Here is a 27,608-nt window from a genome sequence, read left to right as displayed (position 1 = left end):
AGAAAAAAAATAAAACCGGACTTGTGTCCATTTTGCAAGGTTCAACCTCTGTTTCCTACACTATACGCGATTATATCATTTTATAACTTGCGTTATAAAATGACAGTGGATACATCAGATAACTCAAGAAGTGAAGCAAGTAGTTAAGTTAAATATGATACATCACACCAATTCGACGATTAGAACTTAGCTACAGGATAACTTTACGTTATTTTACCTTGAGTGATACATCACAGGGTTGATTGTCTGACACAAATGTAATCAATTACTTTTAATGGGAAATAAGCCACAATTTTACCAAAAAAATGATTTTATTAACGTTTCCCATTAAAAGTAATTGATTATAAAAATGTCACAAGAAAATAGCTTCAGAACAACAAATGTAATTCTAAAATTTCTATTGTAATATTTCACTTACGTTTTGATGGTGATGGGAAGCTGGCGACATGGGCAGTGTATAGTAAGCTCCCCCCATTTGAGAATAATTTGGATTTTTCTGAAAAGTGACGCTACTTCCGTCCCAATGATTTTCTTCCGTCGGTGGCTGAGGTGGTATTTTGATTTTATTCTCTTCTAAATATTTCTTTTGCAACCTACAACATAAACTTTGGTGAACAAAAGGCAATAATTAGTGGTATATATCAGCACAATAAAAGGAAATAGTCTTCTATTTCGTGGACCATATGTAGTTTAAGGAATGTCGCTCTTCTGTTCTGTAAGTAATTGGTGTAATTATTGCAAGAATACATTTTTATATTTAATTAGAAAATCAGAATAAACGGAGACGTCGTCCGGTAAAGATGTGTTATTATTGTCCCCTTAACATTGAAAAGAACTTTCTTCCAGATAGTGCCTTTCCTCAAGCATTATTACACTTAGCAACTCTCGTTTGTCCGTCACTTCATGTATTTTCAATTAAGCAATATAATACCGTGTGTTTACTTTTAAATTAGATATACATATTGGGTACACTCAATACATGGCAACACTGCTGCCCCGCTTCCCGCACACGAGTCGCGCGGATTTATTCAGTCATTCGTCGATTCTACAGTGGCAATTCAACTCATTCCCATATGCAATGTTGCCGATTTTAGCGTTTCGAAAACTAAACGTATGGTATAAAAGTACTCACCTTGGAGGCAGGTTATTAAATTGATCCATTCCGACTAAACTATGTCTTCTGCCACTAGGTGGCTTTGACTGGATTTTTTCGTTGTAGTTGCGACTTGGAGGCCCGGAAGGTTCGACGCTGCGGGTGTCGCGTGACCGGTTCCAGTTGGAGTTGGCGGAACCATTGTTCACTCCTGCAACAAAAGATTATTTTTAAGTTGTTTAATCAAAGACGTGACAATGGCAGAAATTTTAATTAATGCAGGCGCATTTAATAATGCAATACCAAATTTTCTTTATGATGCAGCATCATCAAAAGGAATATTGGTTACCGTATGCAACTGGATCAAAGCAATGCTGGAAAATAGACTGATTCTAACAGAACTACAAGGAGAGGAGAGTTTGGCCAAAACAGCTGGGGGATGCCTACAGGGACAGTTCTTTCTCCCTGTGGTCACTCCTGGTGGACTGATGATGACTTGATCTCGTTCCTTTACGCACACTGGGACAAGTGCAGTCCAGCACACTCCAAAGAACATTAAATATTTCATTACTAGATGGTGCGACAGGGACAACTCCCTGTCAATCCCATTAAAACGGTAGTAGTCAGTTTCACAAGGAGTCGGAACTTAGATAACATCTGGATGCCTACTGTGGCATGCATAATACTAGACATGCGGCATACATGGAACGCCCATTTGGTAAGAATAACCAACAAAGCAAGGCTTTCCCTTTAACATGTCGAAGGATATGTGAGAAATAATCAGATGTACTAGCTATATATGACTGTAGTCAGACCTATGATTACGTAGGGCGCACTAATATGGTGGTTTAAATTCCAACAAAAGACCACCAAAGAGAAGGTGAATAAGCTTCAACGAGAAGCATGCCTAATCATAACAGGAACGATGTCGACTATCCCAACCGCCTCCATGGAGGTCATGCTTGACCTCCCTTCATGACAAATATGGATGGAGAAGGAGGCGAATGTAGGAGCATCCAGAAGGTGGATAAGAGGCCAGGAATCAGTGCAAAAGGATGTTGGGATCAAGTCTGGGGGGATAATTAAAAATTGCCCAAAGTTGGCAATGGTACCACATGCAATGCAATCTAAATATAATTTCGAAAAGCTATTTTTTTTTTGGAAGAAACGCAGGTGAGTCGAATAAAATAAATCTCATAATGGCAGAACAATGCTGGTACCTCTGCCGGCCCTAAAATTGATGAAGGAATTGGAGCTGGAGTATATGGAGTAGAGAAAAACCAAGCCTTAGTGAAAGTCTAGGTAATCAAACTAATATCTTCCAAGCGGAAATTTATGCTATAGAGATGTACCTGCAGGAACTAATAAAGAAGAACTGCAGGGACGATCTATACAAATTATATGTGATAGCCAAGCGGCATTAAAGGCACCGGAATCGAATCAGATTGACTCCAAGTTAGTTTGGAACTGTATTCAGAATCTGATTGAATCGGAAATTGCAACAAATTAAGTTTACTCTTAGATCTATCTCTAAGATCTACTAGATACGAACTATGGTAGGTCTCCTAACAGAACACTGTTGCCTCAAGGGGCACATGAACAAAATTTGACTCACAGAAAATGCAAATTGTATATTATGTCAGGTTGATGGCGAGACGGCGGAAAACGTTCTGTACAGCTGCCCAGGGTTGGATAGGATAAGGCTCAACACATTTGAGCATGATCAACTAAAGCCGTACGATTTCGTAGAAGTGTCACCAAAGTGCCATAATAGACTTTGTTAAAAAGGTTGGGCTGAACGTACAACTTAAGACTAACCTAGTGGTGTTGCACAATAGTCGAATGGAAGGATGGCTAGACGCCCACTCATACTGAACCTAACCTCACCTCACCGGGTACCAGACGTTTTGCAGTCTGGACGCCAGAAGCGGAAAGGCCAAAAAGGGAGACCATGATACGATCGCAGGACAAAGTTGAAGGAGATTTCAGACCACCAGAAATAAAGAACTAGAGCCACAGACACGACCGGATAGGTAGTAGACAAATTATAAATCACTTTTAAACTAATTCATGGATCCATCTGAAATTGTACGGGTTTGTAAAGCACAACAAGGCCCCAGTTTGGATACGATAGTAAAGGTGTATTTTGAAGATTTCGGAGACAATACTTCAATAAAAATACTTCAATAAAAATATAAATACTTCAATACTTTAAAAGAAGTTTTGAAATTTTAAGTCAAACATTCAGGAATAGTCAGGAACAGTCTGAATCATCTTTACTTTAATTTTGGAATTTTATTTAAGTAAAAAAAATCATTCAAAAACAAAAAAAACTTGCAAAAAACACCTATTACTCATAAGTACTGAGAAATTCTTTCTTCTCTGAAATAATATTGTTCTAAGAAATAATATTTTCTGTTGCATCTCAAGAAAGTACTTAATACAGCATTACAAACAAAAAGTTAATGAAAAATAAATAATTTATCGAATTGTACATCTGAGGAAGCGATTAAATTTATCGATAAAACTGTATAATTTAAATGTCTTTGAACCTGAACAACAATTCAAAACAAAACAGAAATAGAACAATCTATCTCGATGTGAAAAAACTTTTTCTAGTCCACCGAAAAATAAAAAAAGCAAAAATTGATCCGCCCTACCTTGATCCTTTCCCATTATCACAACACAAAAAATAAATAAACGAAAAACGAGTGGACCGATTAATTAAACTTTTTAATTTCAGAAATTGTTACGCTGCGGTTATGTTAGGCGACTGTCTGATTCATGATAGCTAGACTAGTATACAAATACAAATCGTGTTGGATGGATGCCAATTGGGTAATGGTTTAAATAAAAAACTAAAAATCGGAATTTCATACGAAACAAGCGAGTTCCTGTGTTTTGAGGGAGTTATATAAAATGAAAGTCGACATTTGACGTAAAATACTACAACGAAATGAACTAAAAACCAAAGAGATTCAAAAAACTGAACTATTAGATATGATATTAAAAGCCTCTGAAGTAAAGCACCTATGATTCAAACTAGAGTTTCGTGTTGCAACAAAATTGAAAATGGTTATTCATTTTTGATTTACATGTTTACTCTGATTGGAGTACGAAAGGAACCATTCTCGTTGGAACTTTACCGTGCTGAGGAGATGGGACGTAAATTATAAATTGTAAAATTCCCTCATCTTCTTTAATCTCAGCATCCGTTATGGCTTGCAAATTTTAGAAGCCTCGGAGGTGTAACAAGAGAATGTTCCCATTGTTTTCAATCTGGTGGGATGTAGAGTAATATTTTTGGTATTATTTTATGGGCTTCTTCTTCCTCTTTTGCCCTTTAATTCGTCCAATTTTGAACATAGGCTTCCCCCAGTTTCCTCCGTTCGCTTCTGTTTAGTGCTTTCTGTTTCCAGTGCGTTCCTCCTATCAGTTAAAGGCCTTTTCCGCATCTCATCTGGGGTCGCTCTCTTTCCTGTCCATGGTCTCCATTGTTGTATCGTGGTATTCCACCTATTTTCCGTTTGTCTAGAGTTATGACCTGCGAAGCTCCATTTTAGGCTGCCTATATGTTGTCCTGCGTCTTTGACTTTTGTTTTATTTTTTACCCAGTTGTTTTGCTTTTTGTCTGTTAATTTTACTCCTAACACTGCTCTCTCCATGGCTCGTTGTGTCATTATTTTATCCATGTTTGCCTTGGTCAAGGTCCATGTTTGGCATGCGTATGTGAGAATTGGGAGTATGCACTGGTCAAATACTCTTGTTTTTAAGTATTGTTGTATGTTTTTATTCTTTAGGACCCATTTTAATTTCCCAAATCCTGCCCAGGCTAATCTGACCCTTCTTTTTACCTCAGCTATTTGGTTTTCCTTATTTATTTTTATTATCTGTCCCAAATATATAATATATAATCATTAACCGCTTCTATTGTGGTGTCGTTTAGTATTACGTTTCTATTATCTTGTGTGTTTGTCATTGTTTTTGTTTTGGCAAAATTCATTTTTAGGCCTATTTGTTCGGATTCATTTGCTAGTTCGGTTAGCATAGTTTGTAGTTCTTCAAAACTTGATGCTATTACTAGTACATCGTCTGCATATCTTAGTTTAGTTTCTTTCCATTTATGTTTATTCCCATGTTTGTCCATTCCATTGTTTTGAAAACATCTTCCAGTGCTAATGTAAATAGTTTAGGAAAAATAACATCTCCCTGTTGCACTCCTCTGTTAATTGGTATGGGTTTTGTGGTTTCTTCCAATTGTACTGTCATTGTTGCTTTCTTATATTATGTATTAGCATTCTGTATCTGGAATCTATTCTACAGTTGTTTATAGCTTTTTCTATTGCCCACATTTCCACGCTGTCAAATGCTTTTTCGTAGTCAACGAACGCTAAGTGCAGATCTATATGGTATTCGTTAGCTTTCTCTATTAGTGTCCTAATTGTTAGAAGATGGTCAGTGGCGCTATATCCCTTTCGGAATCCTGCCTGCTCTACTGGTTGATATGAGTCCAATTTGTGTGTTAGCCTGTTGTTGATAATCCTCATGAATAGTTTTATAAGTTTGCGACAGCAGTGAGATGGGTCTGTAATTTTTTATGTCCTTTCTGTCGCCCTTTTTAAATAGCAGGATTGTAAGACTTTTATGTGCTAACTAATAGTCTACTAATTTTATATGCTATTAGATTGAAAACTTAGTATTTTGCTAACAGTTGCCGCTAGGGCATCTCTGCCATTTCGTTCGTTGCAATCCGTAACTGCACGCCGGGGTTTGCCTTGGTTGGGTCAGAGAGAGCAGCATATGTGCCTCCTCATGAAAGACTAATAAGTTTCGAAACCGGTAGAGGTGCTTGCTGCACTCTCTGATTGAACTAGAATATGATGCGGCTGTAGTTTCGTGTTGAAACGAAATTGAAAATGGTTATTCATTTTTTATTTACATGTTTACTCTGATTGGAGTACGAAGGGAACCATTCTCGTTGGAACTTTACCGTGCTGAGGAGATGGGACGTGAATTATAAATTGTAAAATTCCCTCATCTTCTTTAGTCTCAGCATCCGTTATGGCTTGCAAATTTTAGAAGCCTCAGAGGTGTAACCAGAGAAGGTTCCCATTGTTTTCAATCTGGTGGGATGTAGAGTAATATTTTTGGTATTATTTTATGTGCTATTAGATTGAAAACTTAGTCTTTTTGCCGCTAGGGCATCCCTGCCATTTCGTTCGTTGCAATCCGTAACTTCACGCCGGGGTTTGCCTTGGTTGGGTCAGAGAGAGCAGCGTATGTGCCTTCTTATGAAAGACTAATAAGTTTCGAAACCGGTAGAGGTGCTTGCTGCACTCTCTGATTGAACTAGAATATCTTTGTTACCTTTAGTTCTCGAGATATTTCTAATAGGCCCTTTATCTGCCTCACCCTGTATATACGAGTCAACGTGTTCAATTAGTTGATTTTTAATTTTCAATTTTCTGGCAGGTTTTTGAGTTTTGCTGACCAGCATCCATTTTGTTTTATTTATGTTGAGGTTAAGTCCTCTTTCTTCACTCGCTCTTTGTACCCTGTCCATAACATACTGAAGTTCATCGATACTACTGGTAAGTACGACGGTATCGTCCGCATATCGGATGTTATTTGTCAATTCTCCATTGATTTTTATGCCTTCGATTGCTTCATCCAGTGCTTTTTAAAAATTTGTTCAGAGAGGGGAGAGAACACATCCGTGTCGCACACCTTTTTTATATTTCTAAACTTAACACCAATTGAAGTAGAGAAAGTCCTAATGACAATGAAAAATGGATGAACTTCTGGACCTACAGGTTTCTCCATTGAACTTTTAAAGTACGGACCGGACTCACTATTGCACCACTTGCTGTTATATTTAATTGCTTTTTGAGAGGCCTAAAACCACCACCAGAATGGAAAATAGCCTTCATATCAAAGATCCATAAAAAGGTGACAGAAGAAAGGTCTGCAACTGTAGAGGTGAGAGTGAGAGGTGTTTCTTGCTGCGTAAATATCTTGAATTTTTCACTTCAAAAATTGCAAAAATCAATAAAAACTTTATTTGTCGTAACCTGATACCCTCTATAAATACAATGATAATACAAAAGTAGGTATAAATAGATTGTAATTACGTATTTCATTGTTTAACCAGCATGTTTCTGGGAATTACACAACACAACAATCAATAAATTTGAGGCAAAATTCAATAGTTTTATTATTGCATCCAATAATATTTTTATGAACATGTCTCGAGGTCAAATGTTTTCTGTATAATAAAAATAGATAAGGAAATACAAGTGAACAATCTATGTATTGATAAGAATTAGCAAACAATTAATGTTTTTATTCAAGTTGTGTTAATTATGAAAGTAATAGTTTGAAATATAAATTAGCGAATAGTAAAAGCATAGTATAGTATAGTAAATAAATACTCCATTGGCGTGCCAGTAATAGATTTAGAAAAAAAAAGTTGAATAGAATTATTTTAGATACCACAGCGAATAATTATATTATTAGTAATTATGTTCTCAAGCAAAAACAAATGAAGACAAGCAATCATAAAGTAGCAAGCACAGAGAACTATACAGAAAAGCGAAGAAAGATTTAAATGAATGCAGGGAACGCACTGAAAAGACGAGATATAATGGAAGAAAAATACGAGATATTGAATAAAACTTGCTAAACAAACAAATTAAGTATTTCTATACCATGTTTTAAACTAGGAGGAGTAAACTCAAAATACAGATTCACGCCCAATAATGTCACTAGAAAAACCACCAAATACATCTTCTTTTTTTGGTTAGAAAATCATTAAATACGTCGCTAAAGAGTTCTAAAAGTACTGTTTTTTATATAAAAGAAGACTAAAAATCTAAAAATTAAAGGAATAACGCACAAATCCCAAAAACTCGCTGATATAACTTCATATAAATATAATGATATAACTTACGCTGACATAACTTACGAAATGCCAATAGTGTCAAAATTTCATAATGTCAACAGTGTCAAAATTTCATAACAGTGGAGTAAACTCTCCTGAGGTTGGTCCAATTACAAACAAGCATTAGGGTGAGTTAAATTTGAATTACTTCTCCTAGTTTAAAAACGGCATAGTAAGCAAGACAAAAAAAGTTAGTATAACAAGAGTATGTATGTCAGATAACGGGAAGGAATACTGCTAGTGAGCCTAAAGATGCAATGTCTGGACAGAAGAGTTTCTTAGAGAAACGTTAAATAGAAGTGACAACAGGAAGAAGCTGAAGAAATAATGTTAAGATGCGAAAATACCCCTGACAGACCAACAGAACAAGAAATAGTTAAGACAATTCAAGACTTAAAAGAACAATAATAGCCAAGGAACAAATAGGATTAGTGCAAAACTGTTAAAAGCATGTGAGGAAAACAACAAAATGACATTGTACGCAAACATACAGAGGCATGTTTCTACTGTACACTTGCTATAAAGCATTTTTTAATGAAAATCTGAGAATTATTTAATGAATATGTGACAATAATCTTCGGAAGAAATTTCTTTAACAAAAATCCAAGTTGTGACTTATTAAAATTATCTGAAGCTATTTTTGGACAAGTTCGGACAGAATAACAAAAATAATATTCTAATTCTAAGCTCTAATAAATAATATTCTAATCTGTAAATAACTTGTCATGAATGATAATTCATGTGAAGTGACTCATTGGACAGTATTCGCGGTGTGCAAGTACTTGGAAAGGGAAACGAGAAACGACCGTGCGCGAGTCGCGGAGAAATATTGCAACTATTTTAAATAATTCATATTGTCAATTGAAATTGTCAAATTGACGTATATTTCATACCTTCTGTCATTGACGCAGAAAAATTATATATTGCTCGACAATATTGATATAATATGCAATTATTATATAAAGGTAAATTTAATTAATTGTATTTTGCTTGCAGTACTGCATTTTAATAACTGATTTTATTTACTGCATACAATTGTTTACGTTTGCTAAACATAACCTGCATCTTATTTTTTCTTCTTATTATTTTTTTGGACTATGGTCTTGACAATTATCCAGCAACCAGGACTAATATAATTGGCCAATATAATTAAAAGTGCGAATAAAAGTACAGAGCGTAGAAATAGAGGTCGCTTTGCCGAACTTGCACGGTCCCAATACTATTACAGCATTAATGTTGTAAATGTGAAAGTATCCTGAATAATTGAAGACCTATTTACAAAGACAACATAACTGTATTTTTAAGATTTCTGTAATTTTTTACTGTAAAAATACAATTTTCATGAAAGAATTGGAAATTTTAATAATATTATTTATATATACTTTTATAGATATTATTACATATATCTATAATATTTATAAATAATGTCATTAAAATTTCCAAATTCTTTTATAGAAATTAGGTTTTTACACTAATAAATTACAGAAATCTAAAAAATACAGTTACATTGTTTTTGTAAATAGGTCTTCAATTGTTCTGTAATCTATATAATATAATAAAGAACTAAAGAAAAAAATGTTATCACACATACCTCTGCCTTCTCCCATCTGTTTCTGCCTGGCAGATTCGTGCCTCCAGTTGTTTCTCTGATCCATCTGGTTCCGTTCAGAATATGGCATTCTCTTATGACCTACTGTATCACTGGCATCGGATGTTTTTTCGACGCCATTCGCATGAGCAAATGTGTTTCGGTTCATGTCTTGTGACTGATTTTGTTCTCTAGCTTGTTGAGCAATAGGTCTAGGCACGTAGCGAATCTGGAAAAGAAGATATTAACTGTATACGGAGCAATCAGAAAAGTTATAGAGATGTGCAGTAGTGTTATACGCTGTGAGCTCGTACGTAGAGGGGATATTTACAAATTCGCGAGCGCCAGTAGTGGCAAGTCTGTAAACGTTTACCGGAAATTTGACATAAATGTTAAAGTGATTAATTTAAAATTAAAATTAAAAACATTAATTATAAAAAATATTAGTTGGTCAAAGCTGTGGTATATATTTTTACCTTAAATATACTTACGTTTTAAATACTGAATTTAAGTTTTTTTAATGTTCCGTAATATGTACTTATAAATTAATCAATTAATCTTAGCGCCATCTACACGATAATTGTGAAAGTATCCGAAGTAAGAAATTCATATTTTATCAATAAAACGTCAAAATGATTAGTAAAATCTTAAAAAATCGATTACAATTTAATTACTTTTTTGCGTTGTAAATATTAAGCGATAACAATTAAATAATCAATTTAAAAATTACCGGTGAAAGTTGAATTAGTAGTCCGCTAGGAGCGACACCAGCGAAGCTCAGAGCGTATAGCAAAATGAAGAATGATTATTTTAAGTTAGATTGGGACATCGTACAGTATTACATTCCAGTGAAGATAGCTACAACGAATGTCCACAGAAAGAAATATTTGCATTTGGTAGTGTTGCCCTGTCCACCTGTCCTTATAATGTAGAGAGAATGCTTTGAAAAAGTACAGCTTTATTATATTATTTTATGGATTCTGCGTTTTTTAATTTGTATAAAACATGAACGAATAAATATTTGTTTGTTTCAATATTAATTTCAGTTAATTAACAGAAAAATTTTTTGGCAATTGCCCTTTGATAGATTAGCAGATAAATTTGACAATAAGGTCAGAGTCAGAAACCTCAAAGCACTAGTTGCCACATTGCATTTTTATGCATTTACCGAAATTTCAGTATTCTGACACAATTAAGTACAGAACATTAAAAATTGTTCTCGTTATTTTACCGTTATGTTTTTCATGTTTAATAAATTAATTATTATATATCACATGCTCTTTTTCGATTTATTACAAGGATATGGCAACACTGCCAAACACTAATATCTCGTTATCTCATGCACCATTTGTAGCTATCTTCACTGAAACGTGAAACGTTATCTCAATGATGCCCTAAGTTTGAACTAAAATGAATATCTTACTTGGTCAGGTTTTTTTGGGCGTTTAGTTACTTCATGATTAAGAGAAAGATCCCCTAATTCTGAAGTAACCCTGTTAAAATCCCTAAGTCTATCTCCTTGTGAACTACCTTCACTTCTAAATTTGGAACTATCTACGTGCGTATTTTCAAACTGATTATGTCTGGGATTATATAAAACACTGGAATCTGATTCTGTTTCCTCTACGTTACCCGATTTCTTTAAAGGGCCACTTCCTGGTCTGTAAATTGGTTGATGAGGTTTTCCACGTCTCATTATTTAACTTCACTATATTAAAATCTTAAAAACAAAAAAGTTTATTAGCGAAAAGATGTAGCACATTGACTGCCATCTACAACATAACTCGTAGATTGCGTTCTTTTCTAGGAAGGACGCCAACAAGTTATCTCGTAGTAATATAAGGTCTGTTCCAACACACAACTTTTGTTAGTCTAGAAATCATCACTGAACTGTTTGTACTGTTTTTATGCGCATGTTCATCATTTGTACCATCCAGTGATGGTAATTCGAAAACCGATCACAGTGAGTAGGTCAAACCAACAAGTCCTTGCATTTATCCGTATACTGAAATGATCTTCAGGAAACTATCACTGAAGGGCGCAATTTTTGTTGGAACAATCAGAAGGATAATGCTATGCTATGACTGATCATCTGTTTGTTGGAACATATTTAGTTTACTGTGCAAGAGCGTGATCATTACATGACAATTTTTCGTTGTGTTGGAACCAACCAAATGTGATTAAATAAATTTGTTTTTTTTTACTCCAGATTTCTTAAAATGGCTGTGGCAGTCAATGTGTTCAATACTGTCATCGTAAGCAAAAACGCAGTATCTACACTGTAAATTTACAGTGTAGATACTGTCGTAAGCCAAAACGCAGTATCTACAATGTAAATTTACAGTATAGATACTGCCTTTTTGGCAGTATCGTACCCTGTAAATTTACAGTGTAGATACTGCGTTTTTGCTTACGACGGCAGTATACCTAATGCATTATAATTATAACATACTGCTGTCGTAAGCAAAAACACAGTATATACACTGTAAATTTATAGTTTTAATTTCCAGTGTGGATACTGCGTTTTTGCTTACGACAGCAGAATAGCCACTAGCATAAAATCTACAAGGATAGAAGGGACTACTGTTGAGATGTTCAACGTGTCTCTAATAGGTCTCAATATAATTATTGTACTTGCCTCTAATTTATTGTTCTATAATATGTACACAATACTTATTCAACATTATATAAGTTTAAAACAGTTTTTAAATATAAACTCAAGACAACACTGTGACATAACTATTCTTTTATTGAGGAACATTACACAATATATCGTCATCTAAGGTTTGTATCTCACATCAAAATATTGGAATTTTATCTCAATGTAGGATTATCAATTATCAAATGCAAAAAATATTGTGGGGGGAATTTCGAAATATTTTTTTAGATCAAATATAAATTTTTGTCATAGATTACATTTTTGTGTACCATAAACAGCCTAAGAAAGTGACAACATATAGAAAAGATACTCGGAAGCTATCTGAATTAATAATCGACACTCACCGGCACAAAATTCCGCCATCCAAATTTATTGATTAAGTTTTACAATTTATAACTTTATTATTTGTGCTCCGATTTTCAAGATTCTTGGACTAATTTGTAGGTACATGTATTGATATCGTTTGGTATTATTCCGGTAACACAAAAATTTTGCTTGCATGGCATTATACAGGGGTGAATGGAAACGTCGTATTTTCTCAAATTTTAAAAAATTCTGTGGAAAAATGGAAGAGCTGATTTTGTTTCATAGTCCTGTCATATCATCCCGGAGGCATTAATAAAATTTTTCTTTTTTGAATTATCGGAATATTTCTTTTCTTGTAAGAGCTGTACCATTTTTTCTAAATAAAAACACTGATGAACTCATAAAATAGAGGTTGGATTGATAAGATTGGAATGGCCCGCATGCAGCCCAGATCTCAATCCTATTGAAAATTTATGGAATGACTTAAAAAAAAGCTATTCTCCGTCATCCTAGGCGTCCAGAAAATTTGGTACAGTTATGGCCTTGGTAGTGGAATATCGGGCTATTCCCAGGCCAGGATAACACATCTTTATTCGATGCCAAACAGATTGCGAGCAGTAGTTGCTGCAAGAAGTGGACATACCAGCTATTGAATTGTTTTGTTTTGTTGTTAATTTTGTTTTGTTTTGTTAATTTTAGTGCTTTTGATATTTTTAATTAAAAAAACCTTTAAAGCAGTGTTTTTATTTACAGCTCTTACAAAAAAGAGATATTCGGATAATTCAAAAACCAAAACCTTAGTGATACCTCCAGGATAATACAAAAGGAGTATGAATTAAAATCAGCCCTTAAATTTTTCCACAGAATTTTTTAAAGTTAGGAGAAAATACAACACTTCCATACATTCACCCCCGTATATTGCTATCTAAGCAAAAAATGTTTGTTACTGGAATAATAACAAACAACATCAATAGATGTACCTACAAAATGCTGCAAAAATCTTGAAAATCGGAATACAAATAAGAAAGGTATAGATTGTCAAACTTAATCAAAATTTTTGGGTGGCGGAATTTTGTGCCGGTGAGTGTATAAATATATACAAGAGGACAAGTTCAATAGAAGTACATGAAATATAATGGAGAAAATAATGAAATAAAAAGAAATACAGAAAGAAAATATTGAACAGCTGATATGATGCAACCAAAAATTCGATTAAGTAGATCATAATCAAAAATGTCATAATTACACAAAAAATGTCCAAGAGTGTATACAAATTAACCCTCTAGTGCCCGAATTTTTTTAGTACCACTACCAAATTTCTCACTAAACTGAAAATTACGGTATAAAAATTTGTCTGATCGGCCAAATTTTTAACAGTCGATGCTTATCCAATCTAGTCCAGAGGCTGGTTTGGCTATAAAATACTTAAATAGTAAGCCTGGAAACTTTTATTACGGTCTTAAGGCGGACTAGGGCACTAGAGGGTTAAATATAAAGGGGCGTTTTGTTCAAATATTTGGCATGAACAAACACGGAAAAGTGAAGGTGATAGAAATCGTGATTTCTGTTAAATCTCTCTGAAATGAACAACAGAACAGAAGAATACAAATTACGAAAAGAAACTCACTAAGCACTTACAAAGAGTATAGAATTGCAAAATATTATGAAGTTACATATTCTGGAAAAGTATTAGATAGATAGAAAGTTTTATAGGCAGCTCTACTGAACACCTCCAATTAATACTAAACACAACATACAGCTTCTGTGAAAAATGTGGACTAAAAATGAATATAAAAAAGACCAAAAATATATTATAATAACTAAGAAAACAAATATACATTTGGGAAATGTATCAATAGAAAGAGTAGTGTACCTAATAGAAAGAGGTATTGAATGTTGTGTGTGTGTGTGTGTATGCTCCCCAAACAGGTCTGGATGAGAATGAAAGAAGAGCTTTCTATGATCAATTAGGAGACATACTGAGTGATATTCCAGCAGAGGAGAAAGTTATAATAGGAGGCGATTTCAATGCACATGTGGGCCAAACCAAGACAGGATATGAAACAATACATGGGGGATTAGGCTTTGGAATTAGAAATGAAGCTGGAGATGACATGCTTGAATTGGCAACAGCATTGGATATGGCGATTGTTAACACATTCTTTAAAAAGAGAGAAACTCAACTTATTACCTACAAAAGTGGACAACATCAATCCCAAATAGACTACTTCATGATAAGGAAAGAAGACATACGTGAATGCAAGGACTGCAACATAATAGTTAGTGAGACAGTAAGCCAACAACATAAGCTGCTTGTTCTGGACATCGAAGTAAAAAGCGAAACTAAACAAAAATATCGGAGAGGACCACAAAAAATCAAGTGGTGGCTGCTGAAAGATGAGAAAGAAGGTCTATTCAGGAGAAGAATAGTAGAAAAAATATGTTTGAACATGAAAGGAAGCCCTAATACAATTTGGAGAAAAATGGCCAGTAGTATTAGAGAGACTGCTATTGAAATACTTGGGAAAACGTCAGGAAAAAAGTTTGAGGATAAAGGGACTTGGTGGTGGTCAAACGAAATACAAGGAAAAATAAAAGAGAAGAGAAAATTATATAAAAAGTGGCAAGAAACCAGATCCGACACAGATCTTCAAAACTATATGGTGGCGAAAAAAGGAAGCGAAAGTAGCAGTAGAAAAAGCCAAAGCAGAAGTGTATTCAAACCTATACATAGGTTTAGATATATAAAAGATATATAAAGTAGCCAAACAGAGAGCAAAGAAAGCAAAAGATTTTAATCAGATTAGATGTATCCGAGATGAAAATAATAAAATACTAGTTCATGAAAGGGATGTCAAAAAGAGATGGAGAAAGTACTTTGACAGCTTATTAAATGAAGAATTTGACAGACAGCCTGTAGAGTCAACGGAGACAGTAGCAGAAATGGTCACCAAAATAACAAACGATGAAGTGGCTCAAGCGCTTCAAAAAATAAAGAAAGGAAAAGCGGCAGGACCAGATGATATTCCTGGAGAAGTATGGAGAGCATTGGGAGAGACAGGAACAAGGTGGCTAGCAGGTCTATTTAATAGAATTATGGAAGTTGGACAAATGCCAGACGAATGGAGAAGCAGTATACTGGTACCTGTTTACAAAAACAAGGGAGATATACAACAACGTACAAACTACAGGGCTATAAAACTGCTTAGCCACACCATGAAAATATGGGAAAGAGTAATTGATAGACGGATACGTGAAGAGACCGAAATATCCGAGAATCAATTTGGCTTTATGCAGGGTAGATCAACAACAGATGCAATTTTCATTATAAGGCAGTTGATGGAAAAATACAGGAGTAAGGAAACAAACGCTCATATGGTATTCATTGATGTTGAGAAAGCATACAATAGAGTTCCTCGAGAGATTCTGTGGTGGGCACTCAATAAGAAAGGAGTCCCTGGTGAATATGTAAAGATTGTGAGGGATATGTATGAAGGAGTAACGACTAGTGTTAGGACAGGTGTGGGAGAGACTGATAAATTTCATGTGAAAGTAGGATTGCACCAAGGCTCTGTGCTTAGTCCGTATTTATTCTCATTAGTTTTGGACCAGATAACAGCGAAACTACAGGGTAACATTCCATGGTGCTTAATGTATGCTGATGATGTCGTGTTAGTAGGAAATAGTGAAAGAGACTTGGAACAAAAACTGGAACAGTGGAGACAAGCTCTGGAGGAAAAAGGTTTAAAACTTAGTAGGACAAAAACAGAGTATTTGGAATGTTCATTTAAAGATGGAGCTACTACAAATAAAATGGTATCTTTGGATGGTGAAATGATTGTGAAAAGCAATAGTTTTAAGTACCTAGGATCTGTATTACAGAGCAATGGAGAAATAGATGGAGATGCATGCAGTACAATTACGGCTGGATGGATGAAGTGTTGGATATAGATAAATAAATTAAATATTTTTATAGCACTGCCATCTACTGGCCGCTTTACTATTTACTGTATAGTGTGTTGCTTTCAACGTTTGTTTAACAAGTAGTCCTTAAAATACAGCCATTGGGTAAACAACGTTTTATTTGTTCCTTAAATCTCCCATTTTTGTTCCTCAACTCTACAATTTACGAACAGGTTATGGGCTCAAACGATTAAGTGGAAGATTTTCTGGTCGTTCAAATCAAAACAGTGTGTGTTCATTCGATAAAAAGTTAGTTAGTCGGTTTGTTGGTTAACAACGTGGTTATTAACAGTATCGAAAATGGCGGTGAATTATCTTACAAGTGTGCCGCGTTTAACCGGTAGAGATAACTACCAGGACTGGTCGTTCGCGGTTGAGAATGTCTTTGTTCTAGAAGGACTAACAAAGTGTATTCAGGGAACTGAACAAGACACAACGCTTGTTGCCAAAGCCAAAGCTAAGTTAATATTGACTTTGGATCCATCCATATATTTGCATGTGAAAGAAGCTGAAACGGCGAAAGATGTATGGGATAAGCTGAAAAAGTTATTCGAAGACTCAGGTTTTTCGAGGAAAATAGGATTGCTTCGAACACTCATATCACTAAGGTTGGAAAATTGCAGTTCCATGGAATCCTATGTGAATCAGGTGATCGAAACTGCACAGAAGTTGAATAGGACTGGTTTCCAAATTGATGACTTGTGGTTGGGATCGCTTCTCCTAGCGGGACTTCCGGAACAGTATACTCCAATGTTATTGGCAATTGAACATTCGGGGATATCTATTACCACTGATGTAATCAAATCTAAATTGCTAGATATGCAGATAGACAGCACTAACAGTGAAAAGCAGACAGCTTTTATGTCAAAGTCGAGTGAAGTTAGCACTAAGCATGTCAAAAAAGTTAACAAGAAAAACATAACCTGCTTCCGGTGTAAACAAAAAGGTCATTATATGAATAAGTGCCCTAGTGCTAATAATAATGCGTTTAGTGCAACATTCTTAAGTGGAAACTTTAAATCTACAGATTTTTATGTCGATTCTGGATGCAGCACGCATCTTACAGCGAGAAAAGATTGGTTGACAAATATCCGAGATGCAAGTTCCTCCAATATAACTGTGGCTAACAGTGAAAGTTTGGAAGTGAAATGTGCTGGTGATATGATGGTAACCACAATTGTTGATAAAAAGAGATTAGAGGTAAGCATCAATAATATATTATATGTTCCTGATCTGACAACAAATCTTTTATCTGTTTCTCAATTGATTAAAAATGGAAATGAAGTTATATTTGAAAATGCAGGTTGCAAAATATACAATAAAAATGGAATTATTGCAACAGCTGAATTGATAGATGGTGTTTATAAATTGAATACTGAATGTATTTCAGATCGTAAAAATTGTTTATTTGTAACTGGGGACACCTGGCACAGACGTTTCGGTCATCTAAATAGCCTATATCTAAATAAAATGAAAGATGGAATAGTAGATGGACTGAATGTGACTGGGAAAATTGATATTAACAAGCAAAACTGTATAGTTTGTTGTGAGGGGAAACAAACGAGATTACCGTTTCCAGAAAAAGGTCACAGGGCCAGTAGTTTATTACAGCTTATTCACAGCGATGTATGCGGGCCCATGGAAAACAAATCATTAGGTGGCTCTAAATATTTTGTTACTTTCCAAGATGATTTTAGTAAAATGGTATTCATTTATTTTATTAAAACAAAAAGTGAAGTTTTTAATTGTTTTAAAAATTTTAAAAGTATGGCAGAAAACCAGAAGGGTGTCCATATAAAAACTTTGCGAAGTGACAATGGTGGAGAGTTTTGTTCAAAAGAATTTGAAGATTATTTAACTGTAAATGGTATTATACATCAAAAAACGAATCCCTACACTCCTGAACAAAATGGTGTAGCCGAACGTTTAAATCGGACAATCATAGAAAAGGCAAAATGTCTGTTGTTTGATGCTAATCTTGAAAAAATGTTTTGGGCTGAAGCTGTAAACACAGCTGTTTATCTAAAAAATAGATCGCTGGCTTCCGGCTTAAAGAAAACACCATTTGAAATGTGGACAGATAGCAAACCTGACGTTAGTGGTCTTAGAATATTTGGCAGCAAGGTGATGGTACATGTTCCAAAAGAAAAAAGATCAAAATGGGAGAAAAAGGCTATTCTGCACATTTTAGTAGGATACTCTGAGACTACGAAAGGATACAGGGTGTATAATCCGACCACTAAAGAAATAATAGTAAGTAGAGACGTACAAATTATGGAAGACACAAAAAGGTGTGAAGTGATTCATGTTGATTTAGAAGGTGAACATGGGGCAAAAGAAATGTTAGATTCAGTGGGAGATAATAATACATCATGTCAGGATCAGAATCATCAGGTTGAAGAGAACACATCGACTGATGAAATTGTTGAGAACAATGATCCCGATTATGTATGTGACTTGCCGAATTTGCCAGTGGATGAAATCAGGAGATCAACAAGAATACCTAAGCCAAAAAGGTTTGATGAGTTTGTGACTTATTTGTGCTCGGATAGTGACTCTGATCCGGTTAGTGTCGAGGATGCCATGTCTAGACCAGATAGTAACTTATGGTTAGGGGCTATGACAGAAGAACTGCAGTCTTTCGAGGATAACTCAGCATGGGAAGTGGTTGATGTTCCTGAAGATGGTTGTGTAGTGAAGTGTAAGTGGGTATACAAGAAAAAGGTTGATAACTCAGGTAAAGTGAAATATCGTGCAAGACTGGTAGCAAAAGGTTACACTCAAAAATTTGGTGTTGATTATAATGAAACCTTTTCTCCAGTCATAAGGCATTCTACATTAAGACTTTTATTTGCTTTGTCAGCAAATTTGAATTTGGATATTTTTCATCTTGATGTTGCGACGGCTTTTTTAAATGGTGATTTAAAAGAAAAAGTTTTTATGACAGTACCTGAAGGTTTATAAATTGAAAATAATAAAGTATTAAGGCTAAAGAAAGCCATATATGGTTTAAAACAGTCAGCTCGGTCTTGGTATGAAAAAGTTGATAATTTCTTAATTAATCTAGGTTATAAGAAATCTGATTATGAGCCATGTCTATACACAAAGATGAAAAATAATCTAAAAACCATTATCTCTGTTTATGTTGATGATTTTTTTATTTTTTCTAATGATTCAGATGAATCAGATAATTTAAAGTTGAAATTAAATGAATGTTTCAGAATTAAAGATTTGGGAGAAATTAAGAATTGTTTAGGTATGAGAGTAACTCATAATAAAGAGAATGGTGTTATAACTTTAGATCAAAAATCCTATATTGAACAGTTGTTAAAAAGGTTCAATATGGAGGATTCGAAAGAGGTTTCTACCCCAATGGAAATTAGTTTAAATTTGAATAGAGACGATAATGCATCTGCTCAAGTGCCTTATCAGAATTTAATAGGTGGTCTTATGTATTTGTCAGTTTTGACAAGACCAGACATTTCATATCCTGTAAGTTATCTCAGTCAATTTAATAATTATCATTCAGAAACGCATTGGAAGCATGTAAAACGAATATTAAAATATTTAAAGGCTACAAAAGACTATGGTTTAACTTTTTCAAAAAATGATAATTATTTGAAAGGCTATGTAGATGCCAGTTGGGGGAGTAATTCTCATGACAGAAAATCTTATACGGGCTTCTATTTTCAGTTTTCTGGTGGACCTATTGTCTGGGAAAGCAGAAAACAGAATAGTGTTTCTCTGTCAAGCACAGAAGCGGAATACATAGCAGTATCAGAAGCTGCTAAAGAGGCTATTTTTTTAAAAAATTTGTTGTATGAGATGTTGGGTATTGATGAAATCGTTATACTATATAATGATAATATGGGAGCTCATAAATTAGCAATAAATCCTGTATTGAATAGAAGGACGAAACACATTGATATCCGATATCATTTTGTCAAAGAAGCTGTAAACAAAGGTTTGATAAAGCTGGAATATTTGGACACAGCTAACATGCCAGCTGATCTCTTGACAAAAAGCTTGAGTTCTGTGAAACATAATAAGTTTTTGAAAGAGATTGGTTTAGTTAAGATAGTGTAATAAACATTTGATAAATGTTATTTTCTTAATTTGTTTATCTAGTGGGAGTGTTGGATATAGATAAATAAATTAAATATTTTTATAGCACTGCCATCTACTGGCCGCTTTACTATTTACTGTATAGTGTGTTGCTTTCAACGTTTGTTTAACAAGTAGTCCTTAAAATACAGCCATTGGGTAAACAACGTTTTATTTGTTCCTTAAATCTCCCATTTTTGTTCCTCAACTCTACAATTTACGAACATGAAGTGGAAAGAAGCGAGTGGTGTGGTGTGTTGTGTGACAGAAAAATTCAAATGAAGCTGAAGGGAAAATTCTATAAAACAGCCATAAGACTGGCTATGATGCACGGAACTGAATGTTGGGCAGTGAAAAAGAAAGAGGAACAACGAATGCATGTGGCGGAAATGAGAATGCTTAGATGGATGAGTGGAGTGAGAAAGAAGGATAAAATTAGAAATGAGTATATTAGGGGAAGTCTAGGTGTGGCACCAATTGATGCCAAAATGAGAGAGCATAGGTTAAGATGGTTTGGTCATATCACCCAATACAAAGAATAGCTGAAGTGCAGATTCCTGGAAGGAGTAGGAGAGGAAGACCAAAAAAGACCTGGGGGGAGACAATAAGGCAGGACATGTTGGTAAAGGGAATTAACATTGATATGACCCAAGATAGAATTGTGTGGAGAAATGCAATTAGGGAAGCCGACCCCTCATAGGGATAAGGCAAAGAGAATGATGATGACCAATAGAAAGAGTAGTTGATAAATACAAATACTTAGGAATCTGAATTTCAGACAATAATGATCAAACTACAGAAATAAGGGCCAGGATAGAAATAACAAAAAATGCGTTTGTAAAAATTAAAGCAATTCTCTGCAACGAAGACCTTAGATTAGAACTGAGAGTAAGAACTCTGAGATGCTACATGCTTTTGATACCGCAATATGGAGTTGAAAGCTGGACATTGAAGCAATATAGATATGAATTTTACAAAGGCAAAGGCAGATATCAAGTACTGAATTTATTTAATCTTGCCCAAGCATACTTTCGCTATCTAGAGCATCTTCAGGGGCATTTCGTCAATAAAAAGAAGGTATTATGTCGAATGTCATTTAATATGAAATAGTTTGGTGGCAACTTAAATTAACATATACACTTAACAAAGGACAAAACAGATAAATTTAGTGCCTGGTAAGGTTCTACTAGTTCTACATTTTTGCAAGATGGAAGCAGAAAGGTGATAGAAATGCTATGTCATTTGAAATGTGGTATTACAGAAGAATGCTTAGAATAGTACGGACATAGAAGAAAGCGAACACAGAAGTATATTGCAAGAAATGGGCAAAGAATACAAAATAATAAACACAATAAAAATAAGAAAGTGACAAGATCTGGAAAATGTAATCAGGGCACAGCGATATGAAATGCTAAGACTGATAATACAGAGGAGGCAAGAGTATAGGAAAAAGGAGAGTGTCATGGTTGAAGAATTGAAGGGACTGGTTTAAATGCAGTTCTATAGAACTTTTCAGAGCAGTAGTAGATAGAGAAAAGATAGTGATGGTGATATCCAACCTCCGATTGGGAGAAAGCACTTAAAGAAGAAGAAAGATTTATGAATGAAATAAGAAGTGTAAGTTTAAGTAGTTATTAGGAATATCTACATTTAGTATATTGTAGAAAGAGGAGATAACTTCATTGCTTAGAGCCCTGAAGGCTTGTGTAGCGTTTTTAAAATTTATAATATATGTTCCCATTTGCTGGAGCGTTATTCTCTGTTTATGAGTATGTGAGGTTAGGCACATTCGCCTTTTAGAGACACATTAACTCATCGCAATTCATTCACATGCGACTACAGAACATTTCAAAGCTCTACGGGGTATACAAAGGCTGTTCCACTATGGTTAGGACTGTAGGGGAATCACCAAATGCAAAAAAAAATGTGGGGAGTTTGTAAATGTTATTTTAGATCAAATATACATTTTTCTTATAAATTAAATTTAAGTTTACGAGAAACAGACTAAGAAAGTAACAACAACATGTAGAAAAGATACTCTGAAGCTATCTAAACAATCTATAAATCTATACAAGTAGACAACAAGTTCTTTAGAAGTACATAAAATATAATGGAGCGGACAATAAAATAAAAGAAAATATAATATGAAAACATTAAACAACTGAAATGACAGTTTCAAAGCTACAGATTCCATTAACCAGATCATGCTCAAAACACAGAAAATGTCCAAGTATTTGACATGAACAAACCCAAAAACATGAAGATGATAGAAATTGTGATTTCTACGAAATCTCTACAATGAAGAACAGAATACAGGAACATAAATTGTAAAAAAAGCTCACTTACCACTTACTAATGATAAAAAATAAAATGATAAAAATAAAACGATAAAAATTCAAAAGTTACAATATTTTGGTGATGTAATGAGACATCCAAAGACATAAACCTACAGCTCGTAATACAGGACAAGATTGCTGGCAGAAGAGGTCCAGGTTGGGAGTAGTATCAAGAGATCACCACTAATCTATTTAGAGCTACCGTAAACAAAGTTATTAGACAATTGGACAGGGCACTGCAAGAAGAAGCCAAATCACTTAGAGTAGTCCCAAAAGTATAGAATTGCAACATAATATTAATGGTGTTACATATTCTGAAAAAGTATTAGATATGGATAGAAATATTTTTATGAATGAAATAATGAGAAAGTGAAGATAATGTAGTTATTAGAAGAGTATATGTTTAGTATATTGTAAAAAAAAGAACGTAGGTTCATTACTCAGAGCCCAGAAATATGAAGGTGATAGAAATTGTGCTTTCTACGAAATCTCTCTGCAGGAAAGAAGAGAATGCAGGAACACAAATTGTGAAAAGAAGGTCATTAACCACTTACTGTAGTCCCAAAAGTATAGAATTGCACAATATAATGAAATTACATACTCTGGACAACTATTAGATATTATATGGATGAAAAGACATGAATGAAATAGTAATAAAATGTAAGATTGAGTGGATAATAGGAAAATTAGTGTCTAGTATATTGTAGAAAAAGAAGATAACTTCATTACTCAGAGGCCTGAAGGCTTGTGTAGCGTTTTAAAAAGGTATATAAGAGTTTAGACGTTTCCATTTGCTGCAGCTTTATTCTTTGTTTATGAGTACGTGAGGTTAGGCACATTCGCATTTTAGAGACACATTAACTCATCGCAATTGATTCGCATGCGAATACACATCATTTCAAAGCTCTACGGGGTATACAAAGGCTCTAAAGGTTCTTCCACTATGGTTAGGACTGTATGGGAATCCAACTATAAACACGTACCTCATCATGGCCATTAGAGGCTTCAAACTTCGCCATGACACTATCTCTAACTTATGCAAGAATAGTGTGTTTTTAATTATTAAAAAACAATCTGGATGTATATTTTAAGTACTTCCTGTCATGTAAACTTACCAAAAAAATTTGCTTGCTTCAACAAAATATGATATTTTTTAACCTTGAAAACTTGAATTTCATTTCTGGGTGTTGGCAATAGGTGATTACAACGCGCGAAATTTAAAGATATATTTTAAAACGTATGTTTGTATTTCTTATATTTGCAAAATGTTATATAAAATTAGTTTTTTTTTGGAAGTTAAAGGTTATACGGCATTTCTTTTATTAAAAAAATACTTGACTGGACGTGACTGAACCGTGGTATCCACGGATACAAGATGTTATTAATAAATAGGCAGATTATGGTAAACTTTAAAAATGTATAGATAGTTGGAAATATGGAATAAAAATAATATAAAACGTTAGCATAATATTCAATTATAACGATATTTTAAAGCTTGAATTTGCATTTGCATTAAAAACGTTTTTCCTTGAATTATAAATCGTTATGTCGTTATGTTGGTGCTACTGATATCTGTCAACATATTTTTATTTAAATAATAACAGGTCCGTATCAAGCCACAATTAAATTGAAAAAATAATTTTATTAATGTTTCGACGCCCAAATCAAAACGTTAATAAAATTATTTTTTTTTCAATCTAATTGTGGCTTATTTCCCATCTAAATAGTTAATTACAAAGATGCTGACTTGGGTAAATGGATTTAATTAAGCTTATAACAGAAAAGTTACATAGTATTTATGTAAAGTTATAATACAGATAGTTTATGATTATGGAATAAATTCATTTTTTCGAGAATATGCCACTTTGGAGAAAAATCCCGGGACAAGTCGATTCTTATTTTTAAATCACTATTTTTTGACATATATATCATACTAGTGACATCATATGATGGGGCGTGATGAGTGATGACGTAATCGATGATTTTTCTAAATCAGAATAGTGGTCGGGTGTTGGCTCATTTGAAAGGTTATTTAACTCTGTATTCAGTAATATAGACATTAACACAATTATTTATACAGAGTGTCCAAAAAATATTATTTAAATTAAAATAATTGACACAAAAAGAAAAATGTACTTGATTTATTTGATTCAAAATACATTTTACTGTTTTTGTATACAGAAAACAGAAAAAAAAATATTTGACAAATGAATATTGCTTTTCGCTTAAATTAAATGTTTAGACTACCAAGAGGCAGTTAGTTGGCAGCGTGAATATTGCATTTAAGCGAAAAGCTATGTTTATTTGTGAAAAACATTTTTTTCTGTTTTCTGGCAGCAGAGTAAGATGTATTTTGAATTAAATAAGTTACATAGATTCTTCTTTTTGTATCAAATAATTTAATTCAAAACAAATCACACCCAGATGGATGACATCACTAGTATGACAAATATATGCCAAACAATCATAATTTAAAAATAAAAATCGACCTAGTTCTTGAACCTCTATATTATGGTTGGTACAGTCATTGTACGTAATTATCTACGTCAGAGATCTAAGTTGACATTGTTGTCAAATTACAAGAAAATCCTGAAAAAAGTTTTTTTTTTCTTGAAAAATGGCTTCGGCAGAGCCAATTAGCCAGACTTGTTTGTGACTGATTGCAGATTCATAGTCATAAATTTCTTATTTCATAACATAAGTACATACTGCAATATTTTTTTTTGATACATATTATATTATATTTTTTTATTATATATTTTAATTTGTGGTAAACATTATTTTTATTTTTTTTGTATTATTATTTTATTATATGATCTTTTTATATATATTTTTTGAAAAAAGTTTAAATCAAATATATCACATTTATTGCAGAAGTGGATTATACAACAAAATAAATTAATATTCAATTTAAAAACAAAGAGTGTGTTTACTTTGTACGCACCTAAGACGTTATACCTACCTTTATTATATGATTAAAACGAAATAAATATATTATAAATAGTTTATTTATACCTACTTTATTTAAATATTAAACTAATTTTAATACTTACTACTTTCCAAAAAATTTCCTTAAAATAATACCAAAAATAAAAAAAGTAAGGCTACAATTGCGTCCTCTAAAAAAACTGTGTAATGGACTATTTTGTTTATAATCAAAAATTTAATAAAAAGTGAAGAAGTAATGTCACAACTAATATGGCATATTAAGGCCATGGGTACATAATTCGCAAATATTTTACGGCTATCCCGTGGGCTATCCCTACCTTTTCTGTCTTTACATGGCAAATTACCTGTAGTAAAATTCACACTGGTATGGATATGTAAATATTACTAGAATGTCATTCTACTTGACAATGTCATAACATAAATAGATGGCTTTTGAATGTTCTTGGATAACTGTTATTTTTTGTATAATTGCAAATTATTAATTCAGTTAGGGCCAGTTGTTCAATCAATGGTTAACTCATGGATTAAGTAAACCATGATTAAATTTAATTCGAAGATTATTTCTAATTAAGTTGTTCAATGCAGGTTAACTTTCGGATTTATTAAACCCAAATACTGAAGCAGTGGCAATGTTGCCAGTTATTAATTAACGGCTTGGAACAAATTTTCTCACGAAAATTGTACTGAAAATTGTGTTCTGTGGTATAAACGGTGGTGTCATAGACCTTTACTTTACGTTAAGTAAAGGTGGCTATGGTGGTGTTCATGACTTTTGACGCAGTGACGCTCCCATGTCAGTGATTATTTTCGTGTTTTAAACATAGATGTATATATTAACATAGAGGGAGCCTACCTTCCGCGCTTCCTGACGACAAGATCTCATGGACTGGTTTGCTGCATCTCTTTCTAACACATTGTATCGAAAATCTATGATGAAATTCAGTGTGAATATAGGCACGGAAAAGGAGGACAACTGTAGCAGCTTTACTATACGTAAGAGTGAAACAACACTAATCCAAATAAAAAAGATGGTGTCGTCACTTCGCTCTGAATGACACTCTCTCTATGCTAATATATAACTCTATGGTTTTAAATTTAAATTTCAAAAAATGGTATTATATAAAAATAATAAAAGAAAGGGAAATATTAGAGCCATAGATAAATAATATAGTATTACCGGATTAGAGCTTTACGGCTGATGAAGAAGAAATAATATCTTTTGTTAAAAAATATAAACATATTCTCGAGAATAAGAAAGTGATGCAGTTACAAATTACGGGAAAAAATAGCCCAATAGGCCAATCTAGTTTGTCCTAAAATCGGGTTTGGCCGATAATTTTATATATTTGTTAATTAACTATTATAAATAGTTTACCTATTTGTAGGATGAGCTAGCCTGCCTCTTATACGATCAACAATCATAAAAACTGTTTCCTTTGGTACACGAAATCTATTCAAAAACTCATTATCTGACCACTTATGAAAATTATTTCCTTTTACTCGAAGAACAGGATTTTTTCGTAGAGGAAAAAATTATATTAACAACAACTAAGAACTCTTCGTCTTCTGTGATATCTCCATCTTCAAAATCAAAGACACCATTATTAGCAATAGCCAAAATTATATTTTATGTAGACACTAAATTATAATAAATTATTTTAAATCTTATC

At 33.6% G+C, this 27,608-nt stretch overlaps 2 protein-coding genes across 5 annotated transcripts in view; one reads left to right on the top strand and one right to left on the bottom strand.

The window, feature by feature from the left end:
- Positions 1-24,301, bottom strand: part of LOC114326188 (telomerase-binding protein EST1A-like) — a 412,813-nt gene extending 388,512 nt beyond the window's left edge. For 2 of the 4 annotated variants that reach the window (XM_028274455.2, XM_050648854.1), the window contains exons 1-5: positions 24,105-24,301; positions 11,045-11,341; positions 9,625-9,850; positions 1,133-1,304; positions 419-593 (exon numbers count right to left, since the gene is read on the bottom strand). In XM_028274455.2, coding sequence (XP_028130256.2) covers positions 419-593; positions 1,133-1,304; positions 9,625-9,850; positions 11,045-11,317 — 846 coding nt within the window. In that variant the 5' untranslated portion in view covers positions 11,318-11,341; positions 24,105-24,301. Of the gene's footprint in view, positions 1-418; positions 594-1,132; positions 1,305-3,753; positions 3,864-9,624; positions 9,851-11,044; positions 11,342-23,972 lie in introns of those variants that run through there. The other 2 variants (XM_050648853.1, XM_050648856.1) reach the window with 2 other exon arrangements.
- On the top strand, positions 17,369-27,362 carry LOC126883842 (uncharacterized). Its single transcript, XM_050649518.1, has 2 exons — positions 17,369-17,749; positions 27,324-27,362. The coding sequence occupies exons 1-2, from the start codon at positions 17,369-17,371 to the stop codon at positions 27,360-27,362; spliced, it is 420 nt and encodes a 139-aa protein (XP_050505475.1).
- The last annotated feature ends 246 nt before the right edge of the window (positions 27,363-27,608 follow it).

This window comes from Diabrotica virgifera, chromosome 4, assembly GCF_917563875.1.
Source record: "Diabrotica virgifera virgifera chromosome 4, PGI_DIABVI_V3a".
Taxonomy (NCBI): domain Eukaryota; kingdom Metazoa; phylum Arthropoda; class Insecta; order Coleoptera; family Chrysomelidae; genus Diabrotica; species Diabrotica virgifera.
The sequence above is the reverse complement of the archived record's forward strand: the minus strand, read 5'-3'. Positions and strand labels throughout refer to the sequence as shown.

Bases quoted from the DNA above. Each gene is read 5' to 3' on its own strand.
- LOC126883842 (XM_050649518.1), top strand. From the start codon at position 17,369: ATGCAGATAGACAGCACTAACAGTGAAAAGCAGACAGCTTTTATGTCA. The intron at 17,750-27,323 runs GTAAGCATCAAT...ACCTATTTGTAG, and splicing joins TTGATAAAAAGAGATTAGAG to GATGAGCTAGCCTGCCTCTT.